We start from the raw sequence: 21,756 nt of genomic DNA, 5'->3' as shown, positions 1-21,756 counted from the left end.
ACTGAAATGGGCTCCTGATGGGTGACTGAGGGCACATACCTTGAACACCATTCAAAGCACATTTTTTCAGTAGTTTATTGCTGGCCTTATTTTTTACAGTTGATGAACCAGAGTTTAGGGTCTGCAAGATCAACATAAGCTTATGCATTTCTTATAAATAAATCTAAAAACTTGTCAGAATTATTTTTATATCACTTGCTCAGGAAGTCAATTCTCTGTTTTCAAGGGATATTTAGACCCTCTTTTTCGCAGATCAGGATCATCTAATCAGGATTTCTTAAAAAACAGATATCAGTGACTAAGGTCACTGAAAATTAGGTGTCAAGTCCAGAAAAAAAAAAATGCTTTTTTTGATTTATTTGAAGTAAGATTAGAAAATGCTGATTTTGCTGAAATTTGGAATCATTGTAAACCTTTACTTCTGAATTGCTGGTAAATTCATGATATAAAGTTAGGCACTCAAAAGGTCCCAGTAGTGCACAGTCACTATCTCTGTGTAAATTTTTAAGATTTGCAAATCACTTCTGCACTCTCTTGACCATAAAAATCTATTTTTCAGCAGAGACTTGGGGAGCTGTGCACAATAAATTAGATTTGGATCAATTTAGGAATTTTTCTGTGATCCTCATGTTCAGCAGGCACTCAGGTTGCAGGGAGTTCAATAATATCAATAAACCAGGACACTTCAAGCAGATTTAATTGCCAGAAGTGAGGTGCATTCTTGGTACCCTTGCTAAATAATAGCATATTGTCTAAATACTTCAAATTCTTTTGAATGCACTCGTTACAGATGGCATTCAGATATTTGGAAATTGGTCAGGGATTTGGCAAAGCATGAGGAATAAACAGCCTAATCCAAGGAAATACAGCACAATTTGCTGATGCAATCCTTGCTTGCCCTTTGCCCCCTGAACTTTCACATTAATTCATTCAACCACTGCTGCAGCCAAACCCCACAGTTGAAAGGAGAGGGAATGGAAAAGGAAGAGCAGTTTTCTGTGTGAGCCCTTTGCTCCATCAGCTCAGGGAGCTCTGCAAACACCAGGGCAAAGTAAAGCTGGAGGGGTTGGCTGGCAGGGCCCTGGGGAAGGGCAGGCACAGCCTCTTCCTTTTGGCTGCAGGGAGCTCTGAAATGCTCTCAGCTAATCTCATTAAAAGGCACCTTTGCATTGCAGCTCTACAGTGGGTGAGCACTGGAGCAAAGCTGGGGACTTCTGTCTATGAAAAATTAAGGGTTTTTTTCCATCTGGGGCAGATAGAATAATCTTTGCTGTGTGGAGACACACCAGGATTCTTATCCTTGGGGCCTAAGGGCCACTGCCCCCTTGCAGTTTTTAAGGAAGAGTGTGGCAAAAGCAGCTTTAATAGAGATTGATGTTACAAATGTTGTCCCCCATGGGATTCTGCTCCGGATTTTCTGTCCTTCAGCCCTTGACAGCACCTGCACACCTTGACCTTTCACTGAATTAGTGCTCTCACACTATAAAAACACACCACACATAAAACCAGCTCTTCTGAACCTTTGTAGACTCCTGCAGGAGATTCTTGCTGGTATTCATTTGTGTAACTTTGTGTTCACTGATATTTCTAAAAATATATAAACAGCTTTTTATCTTCCCAAACATCCCATCCAAACAATCCCCAGACTCTTCCCTGACACACTTGTGCAGGTAGAATTGAGAGCAAGAGCTACAAAATCTCATCTTAACATTCCTCACAAGTTATTTTTGAAATGAGAATATACATTTCCCCCAACCCCTTGACTTATTTAATTACAGAAAGTCACCTTCTTTCAAAAAAAAAGCCATATTTTATTGTTTGATAAGTTAATTATCTTGGTTTGTCTTACTTCTGTAGTGCTGTGTTTATTTTCATACTAACATGGCCAATTAAAATTGGCATAGCCCCTCTATTTTTAATTATTACATGCAAGTACTCCAAGAACTGATTGAGAATGACTGAGTCAAAGTTTTGGCTATACTTTTATTTACTTCACGTACTATGAACATATACATTACATGCTACAAAAAAATAAAAAAGGACTTTAACTGTCAAGAAAGTGGATAGTGTTATAATACAATGGCACATGTTCATATTTTTCTTCAAACAGGTTTGGTTAGAATCCTTCCCCAAAACCATTAACAAAAAGGAAGTGTTTTACTCTTAAAGATGATTAGAAATCTTTGCATTATTAACAAATACAATTCAAACAGATTAACAAGATTTAACCAGGTCATATATTAGTAAAAAGGCAGGGGCTTACCAAAATGAAATATATATTAAAAAACCATAGCAGCCAGTTGTACTTTTTAGTGTGATAGAACGTGTAAATGCACCAGAAGAACACAGTGTACTTGAGCATTCTGCTTTCACGGTGTATTTCTAGAAATGATTATTCTAGTTCTAACACCTGCCTATGCACAAGAGACCAAAACCACAGCCAAGGAAGAGACAAAAGATTGTGACCAACATTCTGAGCAATGATTTTTTTGCACGCATTGGGGAGAAGGGAGGGAACAAATAGAAGAGGATAAACAAAGGCCACGAAAGGATTTCCTCTACATGTTCATGGACATGGGTTCTACCTATTTGCCTTGAAGAGCCTGACAAGTTGAAATGTCTATTTTGTCCAAATTCATACTCCTTTCTATCACCTATGAAACAAAATCACATTTCAGCTTAGAACGGAAGAGTGGAAAACAGTTGCATTAATGTATCAGTCAGCCAAAAAAACTGCTTCACAAGAACTTGGAATTCTAGTGTAACAGCAGCTATTAACACTCCTCTAGTTTCCTTATTTTGCTCTTTCAAAGTGTACAAATATTCACAATTTATACAGTCTTAACAAAACCACATCTACAAAGTTTGCAGGGTACTTGCTAGTTAATTCAATTCATGTCTTTTGTATTAAAAATGCAAGGTTTGCATGATAAAACTTCCAGAAAAATGATCTTTTGGTATCCAAATTCCTGATTGGAAAGGTACAAATATATAGGCATTCATTAACTGCAGTTGGCAAAAATAGTTCAGAACAGTGTCACTCTAAGGACACACTGTTTATTATATTTCTTTTGCAATACCTGAAGAAAAACATAAGCATATATGGGCAACTGAAAAACTCAGTATTAAGTCTGTTATTTAGAGTGCAGCTATTGAACAAAACCCCCTGAATAGTTACAGTGAATATCAGGATCAGAGGAAAACCACAAATCAGCCTTAAAGAAGAACCTGATGAGTTACAGAACCTAGAGTTAGTTTCACAATTTTTTCCCCCCTCAAAGTAAATTTTGTATTAAGCTAGAAGAGCTCCCACAATCACTGGCACGTCACCCTAACCAGAATAGCAATCCAAGGTAGAACAGAGCTGCAATTCCTTGTTTCCATTCTTACCCCACTGTCCCTGCTGTCAGTTTTTGATATTAATCCTCAGTAGTGCTCATGAGACTGGTGATGGACAAGTGTGATTAACATTAGTCCACAGAATTAATGAGTGCCCATAACCTGAACATTACTCAGACTTGCTGATGGATTAATTTTGTAGTGAAACAACTAGTACTTAAATAGAACAGAAATATTAGAATTTCCAGCATGTTACAGAGTTCTGAGGTAAAGTGTTACCAGTATTGTTGTAAGGTCGGTGCCTTGCAGCAAAGGCCTTTGCAGCACGTGCAACCCATGAGCCTTGGGGTCACACGGGTCTGAAGTAACCAAACCCAACAGTTTCAGTCTGACACTATTTAGAAAAACCCTTCTGCATGGATTATACTGTAGACAAAGTTACAAAATTTAGTTTGGTCATCAGAGTGCTGTGTTTGGAAAACAACTCAGGGTACAGGCAAGGGAGAGTTACTTCAGTGTTTAATTTCAGTTTACAAAACTTACTAAATCCATTCTGATTTATATTAGAGAAAACCAGATAATTAGAAGAACAGACTATAAAACAACCATCAAGCAGTGCATAATACTGCCTACTCAATGTACTGATTTTCATCATGAGCTAGGAAGCCATATTTACTCTATTATGCCTTTTGAGAATCAATCCAGAAGCAGACAATTATTTTCCATTAGTTTATTAAAAATAAAATCCTCATGAGTTCACTATCAAATATTTTACAGATGGGAATTAAACCAGAAGAGTCCCCAGACTGTCTTTAAAATAAAACTAATATTTGGTTTGTCAGTTCACCGTGTTTGACACTGATTTGTACTGTAACAGTATTGTACAATATTGAAGAATTCTAGAAAAATTAAACTAGCCCTACACAATTTAATTTTATTGGAAAGCAGTGTCAATATTTTAGTATATTTAGTGAATCAAACACTGCTTTAAAGCTACGTATTAAAGTGCTATGCATGTATTTTTCAGCACTGATATGGAGGTTTACACTTCCATAAGCCTTGTATTTGTAGATAAAAGGAGATACTGTGTGTTAATAAAAATCTTAAATTAAAATCAGCTGCTATGTTTGAAGCATCAACAGTACTGAAGAAATCAATCTAGTGTCCACAAGCTTCTAGAATTCTGAGGTTGATTGGATCTGTCATTTACCATGAAAATGGTAAGGATCTGTAAATCATAAGGCTGTGCCCAACGGGTCCTGCATCAGTCTGTGCTGTGCACAGCTAACTGACCATGCAGAGCACTGCAGAGCCTTTCTAGGAACAGAGAACCCAGGATGGAAAAAAACACGGAGAGAGCTCCAGGATAAATTTGTGAAATTTCTATCAAGGTATTGAATTGTCTACGGTTGATCTTCATTGCCTGAGGAAGAAGCAACATAAGCAACGGGCCCGGAGAGAGCTGTAAATGTTCTCTGAACATCTACAGCACTGCTTTCTCCAGCTGCTGCTGCTGGCAAGGTCCAGGCTGCCGTGCACGTGGACATAAGCAGGCATTACAACCTATAATCATGGCCTAGTTCTGCCACTGGACACATGAGTTATCTACTGTCGTACCCTGAATTACATGACCCTTGCTTAAGGAATGGTGGTGTTGAGTCCCAGGGGTTTGCAGGTTATCAGAATGCTTATCCAAGCAATACCACTTGCAGTGTCGGTCTGAGCTTAGTCTTGATGGCATCTGCAATAAAAACAAGTTGAGATTGTTCCCATCTGTAAGAGCAACTGTTGAGCCACACTCAGCTGAAGTCCTCGTCAGGATTCTGTTGATCCAGCAGACGGACGTGTGTGAATGGAAAGTGACCACGTCTGCCATTACATTCTCCTTCCCACTGACCACTCATGTTAATCTTTGTGACCTTTACCAGCTCACCGACCTGTGGGGTAAGAAAAACAAATGTTACAAACCAGAAACACAGGCAGGATGAGCTGCCACCCCTCCCTGGTGTGCTGTCACCCATGTACACCAGATACACATCTATAAAAAGCAGCTTTAGTCCTGAAAGTGTCTGACACACCAGCCTGCCCCCAATGCCATTCACTCCAAGAAAGTATATAAAGAAATGTACCTAGATCAGGTGAGAACTACCTGAACTGAAGAGTCAGCAATCCAAAACCAATCTTTCCAAGCGCTCCTGGGACCTGCCATCAGGTGCTATCCTGATAAATGTGCCTTGCTGGGCTGACAGAGACCTGCACACTGCTGGGACTCCATCCAGAGCCTCATAAAGCAAGGAAGGCTTGCACCTGGACCAAGTGGACACTAATCTGCAAGCCTAACTGCTCATTAGTTTTGGAATCTTTTGGAATCCCACTTTTCAAGTTCTGGAAAGAAGAGGATCCCTCTCTCTCTCCAACGGTTATAACAAGTGTATAAGAAGTACCATAAGGCTGCTCTGTTCTTGCTCTGGACATCCACAGTCAGCCACTACCAAAGGCAAAGCCAGATGGCATTTCAGGCTTTCCCAGCATGGATTTTTCAGAGAAATAAATCCCACTGAATCACAGACTTGCTTAGGTTGGAAAAGATCTTCAGGGTCATCGAGTCCAACCATTAACTCAGCACTGCCAAGTCCAGCACTCATGGGAATTGTAAAGACAACAGATGCCTCTCCCACTTGCCCAGGAACACATCTCCTATTCTAATCTCCACCCTAATATTGTCAGCACCAATTCCAAAGGCATCCTCTATCATCCCTCTGTGACACAGGGACAAATTGCAAAGCAGGCACTTCCCCAGGGCCGTGCAGGTAGTTCAAATCAGGACACAAGTCTAGGTCTGATCAGTCCCCAACTCTGCTTCATATTTAAGGGTACTTAATTAAGTGGCACTTACAACCCGAGGAAGCACAATTTACATTGTAAAGACACTCACTGCAGAGTTAATGAATGCACCACTGAAAAGCTGTCTACGCATTCCACCCCTCTGCAGAATTTTATCAATAATCTGATTTACGAGTAACATATAACGGTTTTTAGAATTCTTCCCACATCACAGATGGAGGATGCTTTTGGGATAGATAGACTCTATTTTCTTTCACTAATACTGTAAATAAACTCTGAAGGTGTGGCCAAAGGCCTCGCTGCATTTCATCCAGAAATTCACTGAATACAGAGTTATAGTTTACACAGATGCTCATCACTGTGTTCCAAATCCATCCAAAACACAACCTTATTATTTGCACTTTCCAGGCAGCCAACAAAGAACAAGGAAAACAATTTCAGATGTTACCAATCTCCATTAACTTTACAGGTTTTAATCATTTCAAATCTTTTGCCAGAACAGCTTTTAACAATTCATAAATTCAACCCCTTTCATGGACATTTAATTAAGCTTTCCATACCTCTCATGATTACTTATCTGGTAATGAGAGGCCCATTGGGACTCTTGCTGTAGCTTTATTTTTGCCTTTTGTAGTCATTAGTATAGACATTTTAATGAATCATATTTTGAAGAAAATCCTCTTATGTATTAGCTACAGGCAAAAAGGAAGCCTTCCTCCAGTTCTGAATGCAAGCTTCAGCTCTTTAGGAATTTAATCATGCAGTTTGTATAATTTTGCTACTGCTAATAACCACTGGGGGGTTGTACCAACAAAAATACTCTGCTGACCAAAACAATACATCAGCTGTAATTTAACAAGGATAAGATTCAATGTGACAATACTAGAAGTGGAAAATCTGATTTCCTAATCACAGCCATTACCAGAACAATGTCCCAGATAAATTCAAACTGCTTCAGACCTGGATATAACCTACAGATCAGCCCTCACCAGAAGAGTATTTAACCTCCAACCCACTGGGAAGGGAAAAGCACCACTTGCACTGGTTTGCTGCCTTAAGACTGTTGGCCTCTGCTCTATCACACCCTAATTAGTGTTCATTAGGGTTTATCTTGGATGCCTTACAATAAACTCACCTGCAAAAGGTGGGTTCAACAGAGCAATGACTGAGTTACAGTATGGGATGCTTGTGAAACTCCCTCACTGCCCCAGCATCCTGTAGCTGGTTTTTAGTTTCCAGGTGTGTTTCAGGGTCACTGCAACCAAGGGACACTCAATTATGAATTCCCCTTACTATACAAAGCTACACTTGAAAGCTGCTTTTCAGTACTTGTTAAATGAGGAGAGACCTCCGAGATCAAATATTCCTTTTTTTGCCAGTAATTTCATTTAGCAGGCACACTGATACAGTTTTTATTCCCATTTCATTTATATCTATAAACCTCATTCATTCTTACATATCTATCTTCACATCTGTCAAAGCAGGACTAACTTTAAGCAAGCATGGACCATTTCATAAATGCTGCCTTAATAAAATGGCTCCATTAGATCCTGACTAACTGAAAGATCTTTCTAGATCTGCTTCAAACCTCTGCCAAGCAAACTATATTTCAACCACTCTCCTGAAGACAATATAGAACCCTTCCAAAAATTACTTATTATTGCAAGTGCTGAAGTTTTAAAACCTTTAGGCTAGAAGTGGATGTTGTCTCTGAATTCTCCTCACTTTCAGCATTGATTTCTGGCAACATTAGTCCATAGTGCATCATCCCACCAAGCACAGCACCTCAGGAGCAACACTGTACCCTGCTAGAAAGCCAGGTTTGTCTCAGTCTTCATCAGAAGCTTTAAAACTAAATATACCCCATATGCTTCAAAGCAAAACTGAAGGTTCAAGTGAAGACTTCTGTATGCTGTGGTTTTATTCCAAGTACTCCTCTTTGGTGAGGTCAAGGTGGCAGAGTTCTGCTATGGTTACAAAGAAAAAGAATAAATCCATCGATCTCAGAGTCATTCACCACACAGATCTTCCCTCTTCTTCCTCTATTTTCTCTTAAAATAGACTGAAAACTCCTTGAATAGGTCCAGTTACATGCAAAATAAATGTTAACTTCCCCTGCTGAATCTTTTCTCCATAATAGAGCACAGACTTTATTAGAACATCATCTGCTCTGATCCTCTTTCCCTGAACTCTTCAAAAGCATGTCAGGCTTAAAATAACAGAACAGCACAGATATTCTGTTTGCAGTTTGGGCAAAAACTGTTTGATGTTAAGAATCTATTTTTCTAAGAGAAGCAGTGGGATCCACCCCCTCCCATGAATACTGCCAGATTTAAGGATAAGAGTTTTCGTTTGGAAAGATTCCCACTTGCTGTATTTATAAAGAGGTCTGGGCAAAAATGGCCTGATAAGATTTACATAATGCTCTCTACTAAGTTACCTAAGAAAGAGATCTCTAAATAAACAGAGAAGGAACACCATGAAGTGAAAGGGAATGTGGTGAAAGGAGACAACAAGAGACAGCACTTTGATAGACAGGATGAAGAAAACTTGGATAAAATTAAGTGCATATTGCTTTTTTTCCTGTACAGACATTGAAAGCAACTCAGTAACATTGTGATTGGAAGTGATAAAAGCTGCAAAGCTTTGAAGGCCCCTAGAAGCAGTGATAAATGGCTCACTTTTTAAAAGTGAGGCATTTGCAATATTACATACAGAATGAAGAACCACAACTGCTATTGCATTTCTTAAATGGAGAGCAAGACAGGAATATAACACCCTAATCAAGAGGACCAAGGTGTCAACTGATAAATATTTAAGTAGTTTTAAGAGGCCCACAAAGGCCATTTCTGGACACCAGAAATCTCCTGTGGTCACACAGCCAAGCTGAGCTGATACTTCTCAGCTGCCTCTCCCAAATCCTTCAGCTACTCAGCCTTTCCCATCAGTTAGTAAAAGACTCTAGAGGTGTAAGGTAGCTCAGAAAAGAAAGGTGTTACCCACAAAACTGCTCTTCCTACAGGCAGAGCACTCTGGCCAGATCATGTGAGTTTTGGTGAAGAGGATTGAACTAACCTAAGATCAGCCCTGGCACTCACAAGCTGCTCTCCAGTGTGGAAAGCATTTCCTTTCACTCTAAGTTGCTTATGGCCTGGATTAGCAGCATTTCCTCACTCTCCCTATTTCACTCCATGCTCCCAAATCCTGCACTGAGCAGCAGTGTGGGGTTCTTTAGTGGAATAAAGTATGAAGTTAGGGCTTAACAGAATGCAAAATTCAGAAAGAAAACCAAAAGGTTTTGCTAAATATGCCACAACAGTATCCAGAGGCTCGAAACCAATCTAACATCTGCTAATTACAACAGCCTGCATTCAGGAATGTTCCCAAGCTCCAGGAGGTAACTGGGTGGAAAGGGTGAGAAAAAGAGGGAAAGAGACAGCATTTTAATCTTTATGAGAGTTTGAAGGGTAAAAATCCTCACATTTCCCCCAAATCTGGTGAATTTACATAAATTTCCCTACCTGCTTCTCAACCCAAAGATATTCAGCCCTATAACAGAATGTGTAGCAACTCAAGAGTTTATCTCCTACCTACATGGGAGAGATTTCACATCTGCCAGGCTGTACATCAGTTATCCATCTGCAGCATGTGCTGCATCTCCCACTTCTGCACCAGACACACACCTACAGCTGCCAGATCACTGAAGTCCTGGAGTGCCTTTTGTGCTATGCACAATTACACAAAGTATTTGAGAGTGCAGAGGAGATGCTCTGACTCAGCACAGAAACTGTTTTTTCCCAAGTACTTAAAATGTTATATAAACAGGAAGTCAATTAGGTATCAGGAAATTCCAGAGCCTCTAGCTCAAAGAAAGCCTAGATTAAAGGATACAATTTACATATCCTAAGGCAAAGGTCTGCCACAGGGAATACCTTAGTCTCAATTTCCTCAAATGTAACTTGGGGGAGAACTATCTGATGTAGAGAGATAGAGTGCTCCAGTCACCTTTTTAAGAGGAAAAAAGACAAACCAAAAAGGGTCTGGGCAATTACTTGATCCTGTCAGGAAGTGAATCAACCTGGGGAAAACTCAGTGCTTTACTACAAACCCTGCTCCATCAATCACTGCAGATTTATACCAGACCTAACAAACTGTGGTGTGAACTGTAAAGTGCTCCTGCCTCAAACCTAAACCCAAAGTAATCTGCTTGAGGTGATGTTACAATTCTATGTGTGATCATCTCAGTCCAGGTAATTTCAAAGTGCACCAATGTTTCCACTGATTGCTTTAAAACTGCTGACACATTGAGGAGAAAAAAAATACCCAACACAATACAAACCAACAAACAACCCAGCACACCTTGTACAGATTGTGGTAAGGCACACAACAGCAAACACAGGTTCAGACACACAATTTATGAGCTACTCCCTCCCCCCCCCAAAAATAAACATTTCAGAACTGAAAAGATGGATGGGGAAACACTTATGTTAGTGATGGTTGACAACAGACACAATACTGGTTCAGTAACCTAATAATAATCAACAATAATCTAACTTACAAGTGACTCAAGTCACTCATTTTATCCATAACTTATTAATGATGACATAAAACCAGTATTACAAAGCTTTTCCCTTTCTCATTCCTCCAAAACTAACAAGTGAGCGAAAGGGAAATCCCTTGAACAGATCTCTTCCTTCTAAGTTTTGCCCATTATGTACCTCCAAAGCCAAGGCTGTCTTGTCGTAGGCATTAGGGACTCGCTTCTGGATAACCCGGGCATAAATAGGGCCATTCTGAAGGTTAGGGAGCGGAGTGTTGATGCTGGGCTGGGCATAGGGCCCTGGCTCCGGCCCACCCAGTGGTTGTGGGTGGGAACTATCCTGGTTACCTCCAATCAGAGTGGGGACTGAAGCAGAGGAAGGTCTATACTTCTCGACGTAAGGAACGGGTATCATTCCCCTCTTCCCTTCGCTGTCTTCTGCGTTCCACCACTGCTCTTCAGGCTTATCCCGGATTCTCAGGATGTCTCCTTTCTTAAAGGGGAGGTCTTCCTCATCATTGCCATTAAAGTCAAAGAGGGCTCGCACATACTCGGCCTCCTCCTGCCTGAGGATAACCCCGCTATTCTGCCTCGAGCGCGAAACGGGTTCTATCAAGGTTGTAGTGTCCAAATAGTGAATTTTGTAGAATTCCAGTAAAGATGGCAAAGAATCAAACTCTTGGTCACCTATTCGAAACCTGGTGGGATTCGACCCTGAAAAGAGAAGGCAACATGTCAAGGAGAGCATTAAAACTAGAAATCAAACATTTGAGAAAAGAAATATATTTAAGCAGAAGTATTTTAACACCAGATTTGATCACCTTGACATCATATTCAGCTTTTCTGAGCATTTTCAATCAAAGGCAGCACTATCATAATCGTGAGTAGAGGTTTTTTTAAAAAGATTTTGTCAAGGAAGGAAAAGAGAAATTCTTTGGCACCACCAAACTTCCCAAATTATGATTAAAATATCTTTGTTTCTTTCAGTATTATATGGACCCAACAGTTGAAAATGTTCAGTACATCAGGGTTTCTCAGGAGCCTGAACAATTCTCCTGTTTTATACTCTAAATATAGGAAGTAAATTTTGGTACTATTCCAAGGAAATGATTTTTTTTTCAACTCTCTTCTGCTGTTCAGATCTATTTCCAAAGAACAACACTGCAATAGTGGTGGTTATTTACCTGTTGTAACACCTTGGGGTAAAGGCATGGACTCTACAGAAAACTGCTTTGCACGGCAGCAAACAAGTGATGTTAATGAGCAAATAGTTATTTTTCATTTTGATAAAAGGTACCACTAAGGAAATTATCTCCATTCTATGCAATGAAAGCAACAACATATATTTTTATAACAGGTATGACTCAGCCTTTTAATCTCAAGTCTTGTAGCTTCTTTGCCACATTTGTCAGATGGAGCCTAAGCTATAAATCCAAACCTCAAATACATTGGAATACAGATGATGTTCAAGCCATTATAAGCATCACTGCAAGTGCAGAATATCCATTTCCAATCTGTGTGTGTGTGCTTTTTTTCCATTTTATGTTCTTCAGGCTCAGATGGGGAAAAACACACACATGATGTTCTATTTCCACCATGCCCCATGCCATCAGTTATGGGAAGAACTGGGGAAGGCTGGGGGAAGGGAGTGCACATGAAAAGATTTATACTTTAATGAGTAACTCTTTTAGCAAGACAGAGATGCTTACTTTGCAAGTCTGTTTTCTCTGCAGGGAATATCTAACAGTCCCAAGCCTTAGCTCTGGAGTACAAAGCTAGCAGAATCTTTCAAGCTGTCACTGATCCAAAACTCCCTGCAAAGTAGCACTGTCAGCATGGAAAGCTAATGTTACAACAAGTTCTTTCAGGAGAGCAGAAAGGGGTTCTAACAGAGAAAAGGGCAGATTCAATAAGACCAACACCCGAGAAATGAGTTCTGAAGTATCCTGAAGGAACAGGAGCATTAGTGGAGCTGGTTAAAGGAAATTCGAAGGAGCAGAACTAAGTCATTGGAAAAAGCATGTTTGCATGCTTTAACAGCCCTGAAAGGCTCTCAAAAGAAATGAATACAAACATAGTGAGCCAAAACCCAAAAGCAATAGCCTTGAAAAACTGCAAAAAAAACCCTCAAACTGGCATCACCAGAGATAAAGGAAGTTAATGTAATTATCAGTGAGAAAAGTGAGCCCAGCATGGGAAGGGAATTAAGAATTCATCACATTCTCCCAGTGTAGTGCTGAGAGGATGCAAAACCCCCTCAAAGTTTGTTGCTGAGATGCAACTTAGGGCTCTAGACTTGGCCAGAACCCTGGAATTTCATCCCAGTGGCACTGTCAGCTCTGTGGGCTCACAGGACATGAATTCTGGCTGGACAGGCAGCATGCCTGCACCACTTCAGAACAGCTCAGTGAAAAACAGGATCTGGGAATGCTGCACTTCCACTAGAGTCAGAAGTGAGAAACACATCAGGTCTCAGACCAACCTGGTGACAGAAACATGTGCAAATATCTAGCACTATTTTAGCTTTAGCTTTAAGGATCAAGGCTTGACATTTGAGCAAAAAGTCATGGGAACTTTAGGAGCAGGGCAGCAAAGCTCTTTGCAACCCCTATGGAGAAGACTGAGTCTCAGGGAAGTTCACTGACATGGAACTTATTTCACATGACAGAAACAGAGATTCTGGAACACCAATTTACCTCAGTGAAACCTGCTACAAGCTGACTCAGCCAGGGGGCTGAGCTCTGTCAGCAATGTGGGATTCACTGAAAAATCTTCACAGGTCACAGGAAATGAGCAGTTCATCAGTAACATTCATCAGCCTGGTCAATCTTCAATCTTTACCAGGATGAACAAGGCATTTTGGAGTGTCTTTTTTTTTTTTCCCTTTGGAACAGGTTCACCCGCTTGAACTAATGCACAACAGCCTGGGGGACCTGCCAAGTGTACCTGAATACAAGCTGGACTTAAGAGAAGTCCTCTGGAACATTATGTACAGAGAAGGAGTGACAGAAATCACTGTACTGTATCCTGGAAAATCAGCTCCTAAGAGGTGTTTTGCACAGCTGAACAGCCAGAGGACACAGACCCTCCAAATTCTGGCATCAGAAAGATCAATGCACTCCTTGAAGGGACAGAGGGAAAAGCATCAGAAAGGAGAGATGTCACCCTCCCAAAGACCACACTGCCAGAAAACCACGTGTATTTCTGATTATTTTCTTTTAAAAAATGTAAGGCAGCTACAGATGATCTAGAACAAGAAATCTATAAACTTAAACTAAATTAATCATCAATTAATATAAAGGCAGCAATCTCATAATCATCTGGAGAACTTAAATAGAAAACTTCTAAAATTTAACTAAAACAGGCATAAAAAGGACAACAAAGTTCAAAGTCACAGGTGGTAAAATGCAGATGGGAAATAAAATACAATTCCACCTTCCCAAGCAAGTGGAAAACTTTCCATCAGTGTAAGTCTTTTGTGGATCTTCTTCTCCAGCTACAATGAACCAAGTGATGTTCACATGCAGTGGGGAAATTATTCCACTCCCTACAGGCTCCTGAGTTTTGTCATTCCCTGGTATAATGAAATTCAAAGATTAACAGATTTCAGGCTCAGAGGAATTCTTCAGCCTCTTGTTTGAACCGTGACACTGCTCATACCTGCAGGCCAATGGAATAATTCAGGCAAGATCTAACAAAGAAAAAGTTACAGCAACAAGGTGAGTGGGGTTTTTTGGTGAATAAGAGCAGTTTTCCTTCATGATCCTGGGATTCCTCTGGAAGGCACAAGCCTGAGCAGCACAGTGTTCACATCTTCTGAGGGCTCTCAGGAAGAGCACAAACATGGAAAGGTGAGTCCAGTTCCTGGCATCAGTGACTTTTGTCACTTCCTGTAAAAATTGGGACACTTGAGTACTGGAAATTCTCTCTCTGCAGCCTGGCACAGCTGAAGAAGAGCTGCTCAGGGAGTACCTCCACCACCAGCACTGCTCAGCTGAGCAAGATTAACCCTTTGAATGAGAAGAACAAAGGGCTGAGTATCCTCTTTCTTCCTGACTCCATCTCCACTAATGTAACTCCAGCCATCTCAGGATGCCACAAAAGGTGAGGAAAGAGTTAAAATCCAAAGGGTCTCACAACTGAAGAACATTTCAAACCTGGCTCATATCAGTTCTCTGTTTATCATGCACATTCCCTCCTGTCACAACGCTCTGACACTGTGCTGCCTTTGTGTCAGTCTGGGAAAAAGTGCTTGTGTATATTTTAAATATTGTCCAGATCCTGGGGAATCAGGGCTATAAACCACACAATATTCTGCTGGTTGGGGAGGTGGTGAAACCACAGAGCAACTTCTCACTTTCTCAGACATCTCAGGGGGTTTGCATTTCTCTCTTCACTCCAATTGTTAGTGTCAATAAGGAGTTTTCTCTTTATTCCCAAGCTTTGGGAACTTTTCCTTCACAGAAATACAGGTCTTTATTTTTACATCTAGTTTATTCTATAAGGCTGGCTTCCTTTCCCAATTCAGAGCGTGCTTAGGGCCAGAAAAGCTGCTCTTATCACCCAGAGCACCAGTAAGACACCCCAGTGATGTAAGCCACTTCCTCCTGGAGCATATGGGAACTGGGCTCTGAAGGCACCACATTCCAGCCCTTGTGCTTCCCCCACTCCCACAGGGACACCTTTATTCCTTGTTCTCAAGTACCTTCCTACTCATGCTGAGCAGAACAAATAAACCCCATGAACACCCTGTAAAAACATAAAACTGTTGAGTGGAAGAGCTCTGAGCACACCAGGAAAACATTCACTCAGGAGTTAGACTCATTTCTGATCACTGCAGTCATCATTTACAGATCAGATAAGAGCAGATGTCTAATAAAGGCACTTTCTAAAGTTACAATTAGTTTCCATTTAAATATATTTTTATCTCAATATAAAAATGAAAATAAAACCAAAACCCAAGCATCAGAGTTAAACCACTCTACTCACACAAGCCTAAAGCCACTTCAGCCAGGGCTGAGTGTGGGTATCATTCGGTAAGGATTCTGATTCCAGGAAGTTCAATTCAATTCAGAACCATGTTCTTAAAACTCATAAATGTGAAAACATCCATTTCTGCATTTTATCTGTTATATTTGCCAACTTTAAACAGACAAATTTAATAACATTATAAGGCTTCTGTCTTTATAATGCTGCACTCTCAACAGAGAGCATTTCTATCTTTAGTATTTCAGGCATTTTTTTAGTGCATATCACACATTTTTACCCCAAGCCCCCATGTCACATCATAAACACATGATATATTTAATATTTCCTCTGCTGTCCATCACCATGCTAATTCCTGCATGGAGCACTTTGTCTTGTTTGGGATTTCTTTAGCCATTACTGTGATACTTCATCACAAATGATCCCTTTCCACTGAAAACAGAATGTTTTTCTTTCCCATAATTCAGTGATTTATCCTATTTTTTAACATCCTTGAAACATTCCAGGAAGACATAAAAAATTCTGTTCAATTATTTTTAATTTGTTATGTTGAAAAATCACCTGCAAGAAGTTAGAAACTGCAGCATCAGTCAAAAGGTCAATTTAACAAAGAGTTTGCAAGTTTACTTTATACTTCAGAAATCAAAGAAGGTATCATGTTTTTGTGACATTGTGGTTTTTAGGAAAGCCAGAGCTCCTCATCTCATTCATTCTGTGCTGATGCTTCCTATCCCTGAGAGCAGCCAGGAATTTCACAGACACTGAGCCCAACATAAATCAATCCAAGAACCCAGCCTGGAATATTTAAATTTCCCAGAGAGACCTGTGCATTTGCCAAACAATAAATTGCTAAAAGAATTGTACCATACTAAAATATAGTAATTTTGCTTTTCCTAATGTCTTAACTTGGCCACAGGGAACAAGCAGGACAATTTGCAAACATTTAACTCTTTTTACTGCATTAGCTTCCCTACCCAAACACAGAATATCTTCAATCTTCTACTGTTTTCACCTCCCTTCCACTGCAGAACAATCTCCCACTTATTTTTTTCTGAAAGAGCACCTTAATTACACTTGAAGTATAATTCAATATATACCTCCCCAGCACCTTCTTTGGTTGGAGTGTGAAGACAGCAGTATCAGCATGAAGGCATGATTTAATTAAAATTACTAAAATCAGCGTGGGAGTGTCTGTAGTGCAGGAATGATGCATCACCCCTCCCAGAACCTCCAGGGGACAAATAAAAAGGAGACCAACCAAAACATAATTATACTTTTTCAGATATATTAAGCCTACTGTGGCACCAGCTTACATAGCTACTCTTTTAAAACAGAAGAGAATTACAAGGTACTTCATGATTATAACCAAAGCCAGCCCACAGAATGCCACAAAATGTCACTGAGCTTAGGATGTAACACAAGAAAAAAGTCAGGATTGCTGAAGTGATGCCACTGTTTTTCCAGAGACTAGTTGCTCCCCAAAAAACAACTGCCCAGAAGTGACAGACACTCATGACCCAGTGTTTTTTACTGTCTTGAAAATCCAATTAGGTTGGATTCACAACAAAGCATCCTGGTGACTGACTCTGCTCTACACAACACCAGCCATCCTTGTCAGCAATCACAGCACCAAACCTCTGCCTGCACACACAGAGCAACAGGAACCCACCACATTCTGACCCCCCACAGCAGAAATAAATTCCACTTCCAGCTGCATTCAGCCACCTTTAACTCCTACCTGTGGGGCTCTGTAACCCGAGTGCACTGTGCAGCTCCAGGAGGTTCCTGGCATAAACAGCATGAGTTTAGACCTTCCCCATTTTTCCAATCTGAAATGCTTCCCCTGTATGACACTGCACACCTACTGGAACTAATCTTGTTTTCTCTCAGATTATCTCCTTAGTCAAACACTCGGTGCAGAGACTGAAAAATAAAACAAGTCTTGTTACATCTTTCCACCACTGGGCTCCTATTCCACCCACAGACCTGCACCAGAGTGTCTCTGTCTACTTTCTGCCAAATAAATTCACCAAATCTCTTACTACACAGGTTTACTATAATTAAAAATTATCTAGTGGCTCCTTGCAGAGATGCCAATCACACATCCACATCATTTTGCAAGGATCAATATCCAAACTCGAGCAGTTCCAGCACCAACTTCCCTAATTCCCACATCAGGGACACCAGTGCCTTTGGACTGCACGTTCTGACACATCCAAGGGTTCTGCACTCCTGAGGTTTGCTTGGATTAAACAGCAAGAATTCTGCTTCTCCCTCTGGCACAATCACCACCTTCTGCACTTGCAGTGTTACACTTCAGCGTGTTGTTTTCATTATTACATGTTCAGCTGATGAGAAATAATATCAAACTCCTCCTTTCAAGGGGAGAGAAATGGAACTTCACATCTGATTTCAAGAAACCATTGCCTTTACATCCTGAAGAGTTCCCACCACTCAAATTCGAACTCAGCCTCCCTGATAACGCTAAACTGCCTTGTCAGAAGTCAGACTTTGGGGATGACACTTCCACAGAACCACCTTCCGGCTGAGATGACACGGAAAACCTATTAATTATCGCTAAGGGGGTTAGGAAAACAAAGAGGTGCGAGGCTGGAGCCGCGGGATGCCCAACTCCAGGACGCTGAATTTCTTGTGGCACAGGACGGCAGGTGCGGACAGTCGGCTCTGCTCGGGCAGCGGCCCCAGCTCCGAACACGGCTTAATTCCACCACAAAGCGCTCCACGCCTGCGAACACCGCCCGGGCGCCCAGCGGAGCCGCCCCGGCTGCCCTGCCCGGGGCTGCGGGCACCGCCAGCCCTGGGGGTCACTCACCCGGGGCCCCGGGGCCCTCGCTGCCGGCCCGCCGGGCTCCCGCCGGCCCCAGGCTGTTGACGATGTAGTGCGAGACGCGGGAGCTCTCGGACACCGACAGCACGAAGTCGCCGGGGATGGTGCTCGAGTCGCGCACCAGGAAGGTGCCGTGGCGCTGCCCCTGCAGCAGCGATACGGCCTCGACACGGCTCAGCCGGCCCCAGTACCAGCTCGCCCGGTCCTCGGAGTCAAACTGTCCGGCCATGGGGGCCGCGCTCCTCCCCCGCCCGCGGCCGCCGCCGCCCGCGGAGCCGCTCAAAATGGCGGCCCCGGCCCTGACCTCACCTACCGGACGTGACCGCACGCGGGGAGCCGTGACGTCATCTCCCCGCGCGGGCGGGGCGGGGGTTCGGTGTGAGGGCGGGCTGGGAGGGGGAGGCGGGAACGCGCTGTGGGGATCGGGAACGGCCGGTGAATCCGGGCAGTCCCGGCATCGATCGGTCTGGAAACACCGCTGGAATCGTCGAGTTCGACCCGGGACCGAGCACCGCCTTCTTAACTACATCGGAGTGCCGCGTCCGGTGGTTTCTTGAACACCTCCAAGCGCGGTGACTCCGCCATATCCCTGGGCAGCCTTTCCAATGTCTAATGACCTTCTCTGGGAAGAAGTTCCTCCTGATGTCCAGCCTTAACCTCCCCCGACACAGCTTGAGGCCGTTTCCCCTCGTCCTGTCCCTTGTTTCTTGGGAGCAGAGCCCGACCCCCACCTGGCTCCAGCCTTCTTTCCAGCAGTTGTGGGGAGCCAGAAGGTTCCTCCTCCTTTTCTCCAGACTCAGCTCTCCTGGCTCCCTCAGCCTCTCCTGGTGCCCTGGATCCTCTCCCTGCTCTGTTCCTTTCTCTGGTCATGCTCCTGCCCCTCGGTGTCCTTCCTGAATTGAGGGCTCCAGAACTGGACACAGCCCTCCAATGTGGCCTTACCAGTGCCCAGCACAGGGGGACAATCCCTTCCCTGGGCCTGCTGCCACACCATTCCTTGCCTACAAAGATGGGGAAGGGTCTGGAGAGAAAGCCTTATGAGAATGGACTGGGGACACTTGGTTTATTCAGCCTGGAGAAGAAGACTCTGAGGTCAGATCTCACTGTGGTCTTCAACATCCTTCTGAGGGACAGCAGCAACCTCTGCTCTATGACCAGGGATGGGACCTGAGGGAAGAGCAGGAGCTGTGCCAGGGGAGGGTTAAGTTGGAGTTTAGGAAAAGGTTCTTCCTCAGAGGGTGCTGGGCACTGCCCAGTCTCCCCAGGGAATGGGCACAGCCCTGATGCAGCCAGAGCTCGAGGAGAGTTTGGACGATGCTTTCAGGGATGGCCAGGGTGGGATTGTTGGGGTGTCTGTGCAGGGCCAGGAGTTGGAATAGATGATCCTTGTGGGTCCCTTCCAGCTCAATATATTGTGCATATTTTCATCTGTACATTGAAGGCTGCAGCTCTCTGTGTTTTCCTTTAGGGCTGTGCCAGCAGCTTCTGTCCTCATCCTCCCCGCCAGCCACATATTCCCACCCCATGGCTGTGCCAGCACAGCTGCTTTTCATGGGAGTACACACTGAATTGGGCCAACGAGCTGTTCTGGGTTAAAAATAGCCCTGCAAAAGAAAAAGTTTTGTTTTATTCAGGGAAGTTCACTGACTGCAGTACCACAGAGGTCTGCAACGGCAAAGAGCTAAAGTTCCACTGGTGCCCCAGAGGAACCATGTGTGTGTGGGCAGGAACAAATTAAGAGTTCTGTTTGTGAGAACAAAGCAATATTTGCCACTTTTAGACTGCTCTCCAAGATCTCTTAAATGCCAGAGTAATATCTGTCAATGTATGTAGAATTCTGCTCTGGCTCTGCTCAGTTCTGTGAGCTTTCTTCCAGAAAGGAATGTGCTTTTTCAACTGTGTGGTCTCCCTGTGGCAGCACTTGCATAAACAATGTTAGAGCACAGCTGTCCCTGACTGTGAGGGTGCTGTGCTCCTCCCTGCATCCAATATCCTGCTTTTTTTTTGGGCCCTGTAGCTGTCTCCTGGATGGGAATCTGACATTGTGTCAGGTTAGCAGGGTTGTACTAACCTCCACAATTTCCAATGAGAAAATACTGTTTTACAGGTGGGGAGCCTGTGGTTCATCAAATCCATAAGAAAACAGCAGGTGCTAGATTTCAGCCTCACAAAGGAACATCCTTCCTCTGCTGAGGCTGTTCTCTCTCCAGATGGACTGGAGCTAGGAGCGAGCCCTGATCCATTTGGAAGGCAGTCCCAGTTTCTGTGGTGATGTGTGGGGTGTGCTGGCCAGCTGCAGGAATAGCACACACACTTCCATGGGTTTTTCACAGGTTTGAAAAGCTGCAGATCCTTGTGGAGAGCCCAGGACGGCAGGAGAGTTAAATCATATCTACAAGAACACATGTCCGTTCTGTTCAGTGTTCACAGACCTCAAACAAACAAACAGATCAACCAATACTTTATTAGGACAAAATTCACCATTTTTCTGACTCCTGCCAGACCACTGCAAAATCTCTCTTTTTTTGATGGCCCACAGACTGTTCTTTTTCCCCTCTGTTCCCGGTCCCCATCTCCCGTTTTAAGCCGATCCCAAAACTGCAGAAATTGGTGTTTTCCATCAGGTTTTGGTTTTCGCTTATGTTGGGAATTCTGTTGCATGAGCTCTCTCTGGTGGTCAAAGCCGGGAAACCAATGAGGCTCCTGCCCTAAATCGCTCCCGTGGGTGTTTTTATGCTGGAATGATTTCATAGGATCTTGGAATAATCTGGGTAGGAAGGGACCTCATAGATCATCCAGGTCCGACCCCCAGCCGTGGAGAGAGACACCTCCACAAGGGCAGGTTGTTGAGAGCTCCATCCAACCTGGCCTTGATCTCTTCCAGGTTATCCACAGCTTCTCTTCTAGTCACTTTCTCACCTTCATTATTTGTAAAAGCCTTTCCTTACTTTGCATTTCTGATAATGACTGGCAGCCTTTCCCAAATTTCTTTTTCATCCCCGATTTAAACACTGCATCCCTCAGTAGTTTATTACCCTCACCCCATCCCTGCTGCACAAAGGCTGTAAAAGGCAGAGCCCTTCTGCCCAAACCTGCTTCCTACAAGTTTGAAAACAATTAACATTTTAAGAGTTCAAGTTATCTTTCACAGGCAGAGAGATTGCAGAGAGGAATGTGAAAGAAAAACAAAGCTCTAGGA

The 21,756-nt window shown here is 42.8% G+C and overlaps 1 protein-coding gene across 2 annotated transcripts; it reads right to left on the bottom strand.

Annotated features, from left to right (window-relative positions):
- Window positions 1-1,963: 1,963 nt before the first annotated feature.
- Window positions 1,964-18,885, bottom strand: CRK (CRK proto-oncogene, adaptor protein). Of its 2 annotated transcripts, none has more exons than XM_059866226.1 (3): window positions 18,543-18,882; window positions 10,902-11,437; window positions 1,964-5,276 (listed from the first exon to the last, which is right to left on the bottom strand). In XM_059866226.1, the coding sequence occupies exons 1-3, from the start codon at window positions 18,784-18,786 to the stop codon at window positions 5,139-5,141; spliced, it is 918 nt and encodes a 305-aa protein (XP_059722209.1). In that variant the 5' UTR covers window positions 18,787-18,882; the 3' UTR covers window positions 1,964-5,138. The 2 variants fall into 2 exon arrangements, with proteins under 2 accessions (XP_059722209.1, XP_059722210.1); XM_059866227.1 differs by having other exon boundaries at window positions 5,135-5,276; window positions 11,072-11,437; window positions 18,543-18,885.
- Between the last annotated feature and the right edge of the window lie 2,871 nt (window positions 18,886-21,756).

This window comes from Haemorhous mexicanus, chromosome 22, assembly GCF_027477595.1.
Source record: "Haemorhous mexicanus isolate bHaeMex1 chromosome 22, bHaeMex1.pri, whole genome shotgun sequence".
NCBI classification, from domain to species: Eukaryota; Metazoa; Chordata; class Aves; order Passeriformes; family Fringillidae; genus Haemorhous; species Haemorhous mexicanus.
Note: the sequence above shows the minus strand (reverse complement) of the source record. Positions and strands in the feature narration are given on the sequence as shown.

Coding starts and splice junctions, on each gene's coding strand:
- CRK (XM_059866226.1), bottom strand. CDS start 18,786: ATGGCCGGACAGTTTGACTCCGAGGACCGGGCGAGCTGGTACTGGGGC. Junction 11,438..18,542: donor CGAGGGCCCCGGGGCCCCGG/GTGAGTGACCCC, acceptor TTCTCTTTTCAG/GGTCGAATCCCACCAGGTTT. Junction 5,277..10,901: donor AGACAGCCTTGGCTTTGGAG/GTACATAATGGG, acceptor CTTACCCCACAG/GTCGGTGAGCTGGTAAAGGT.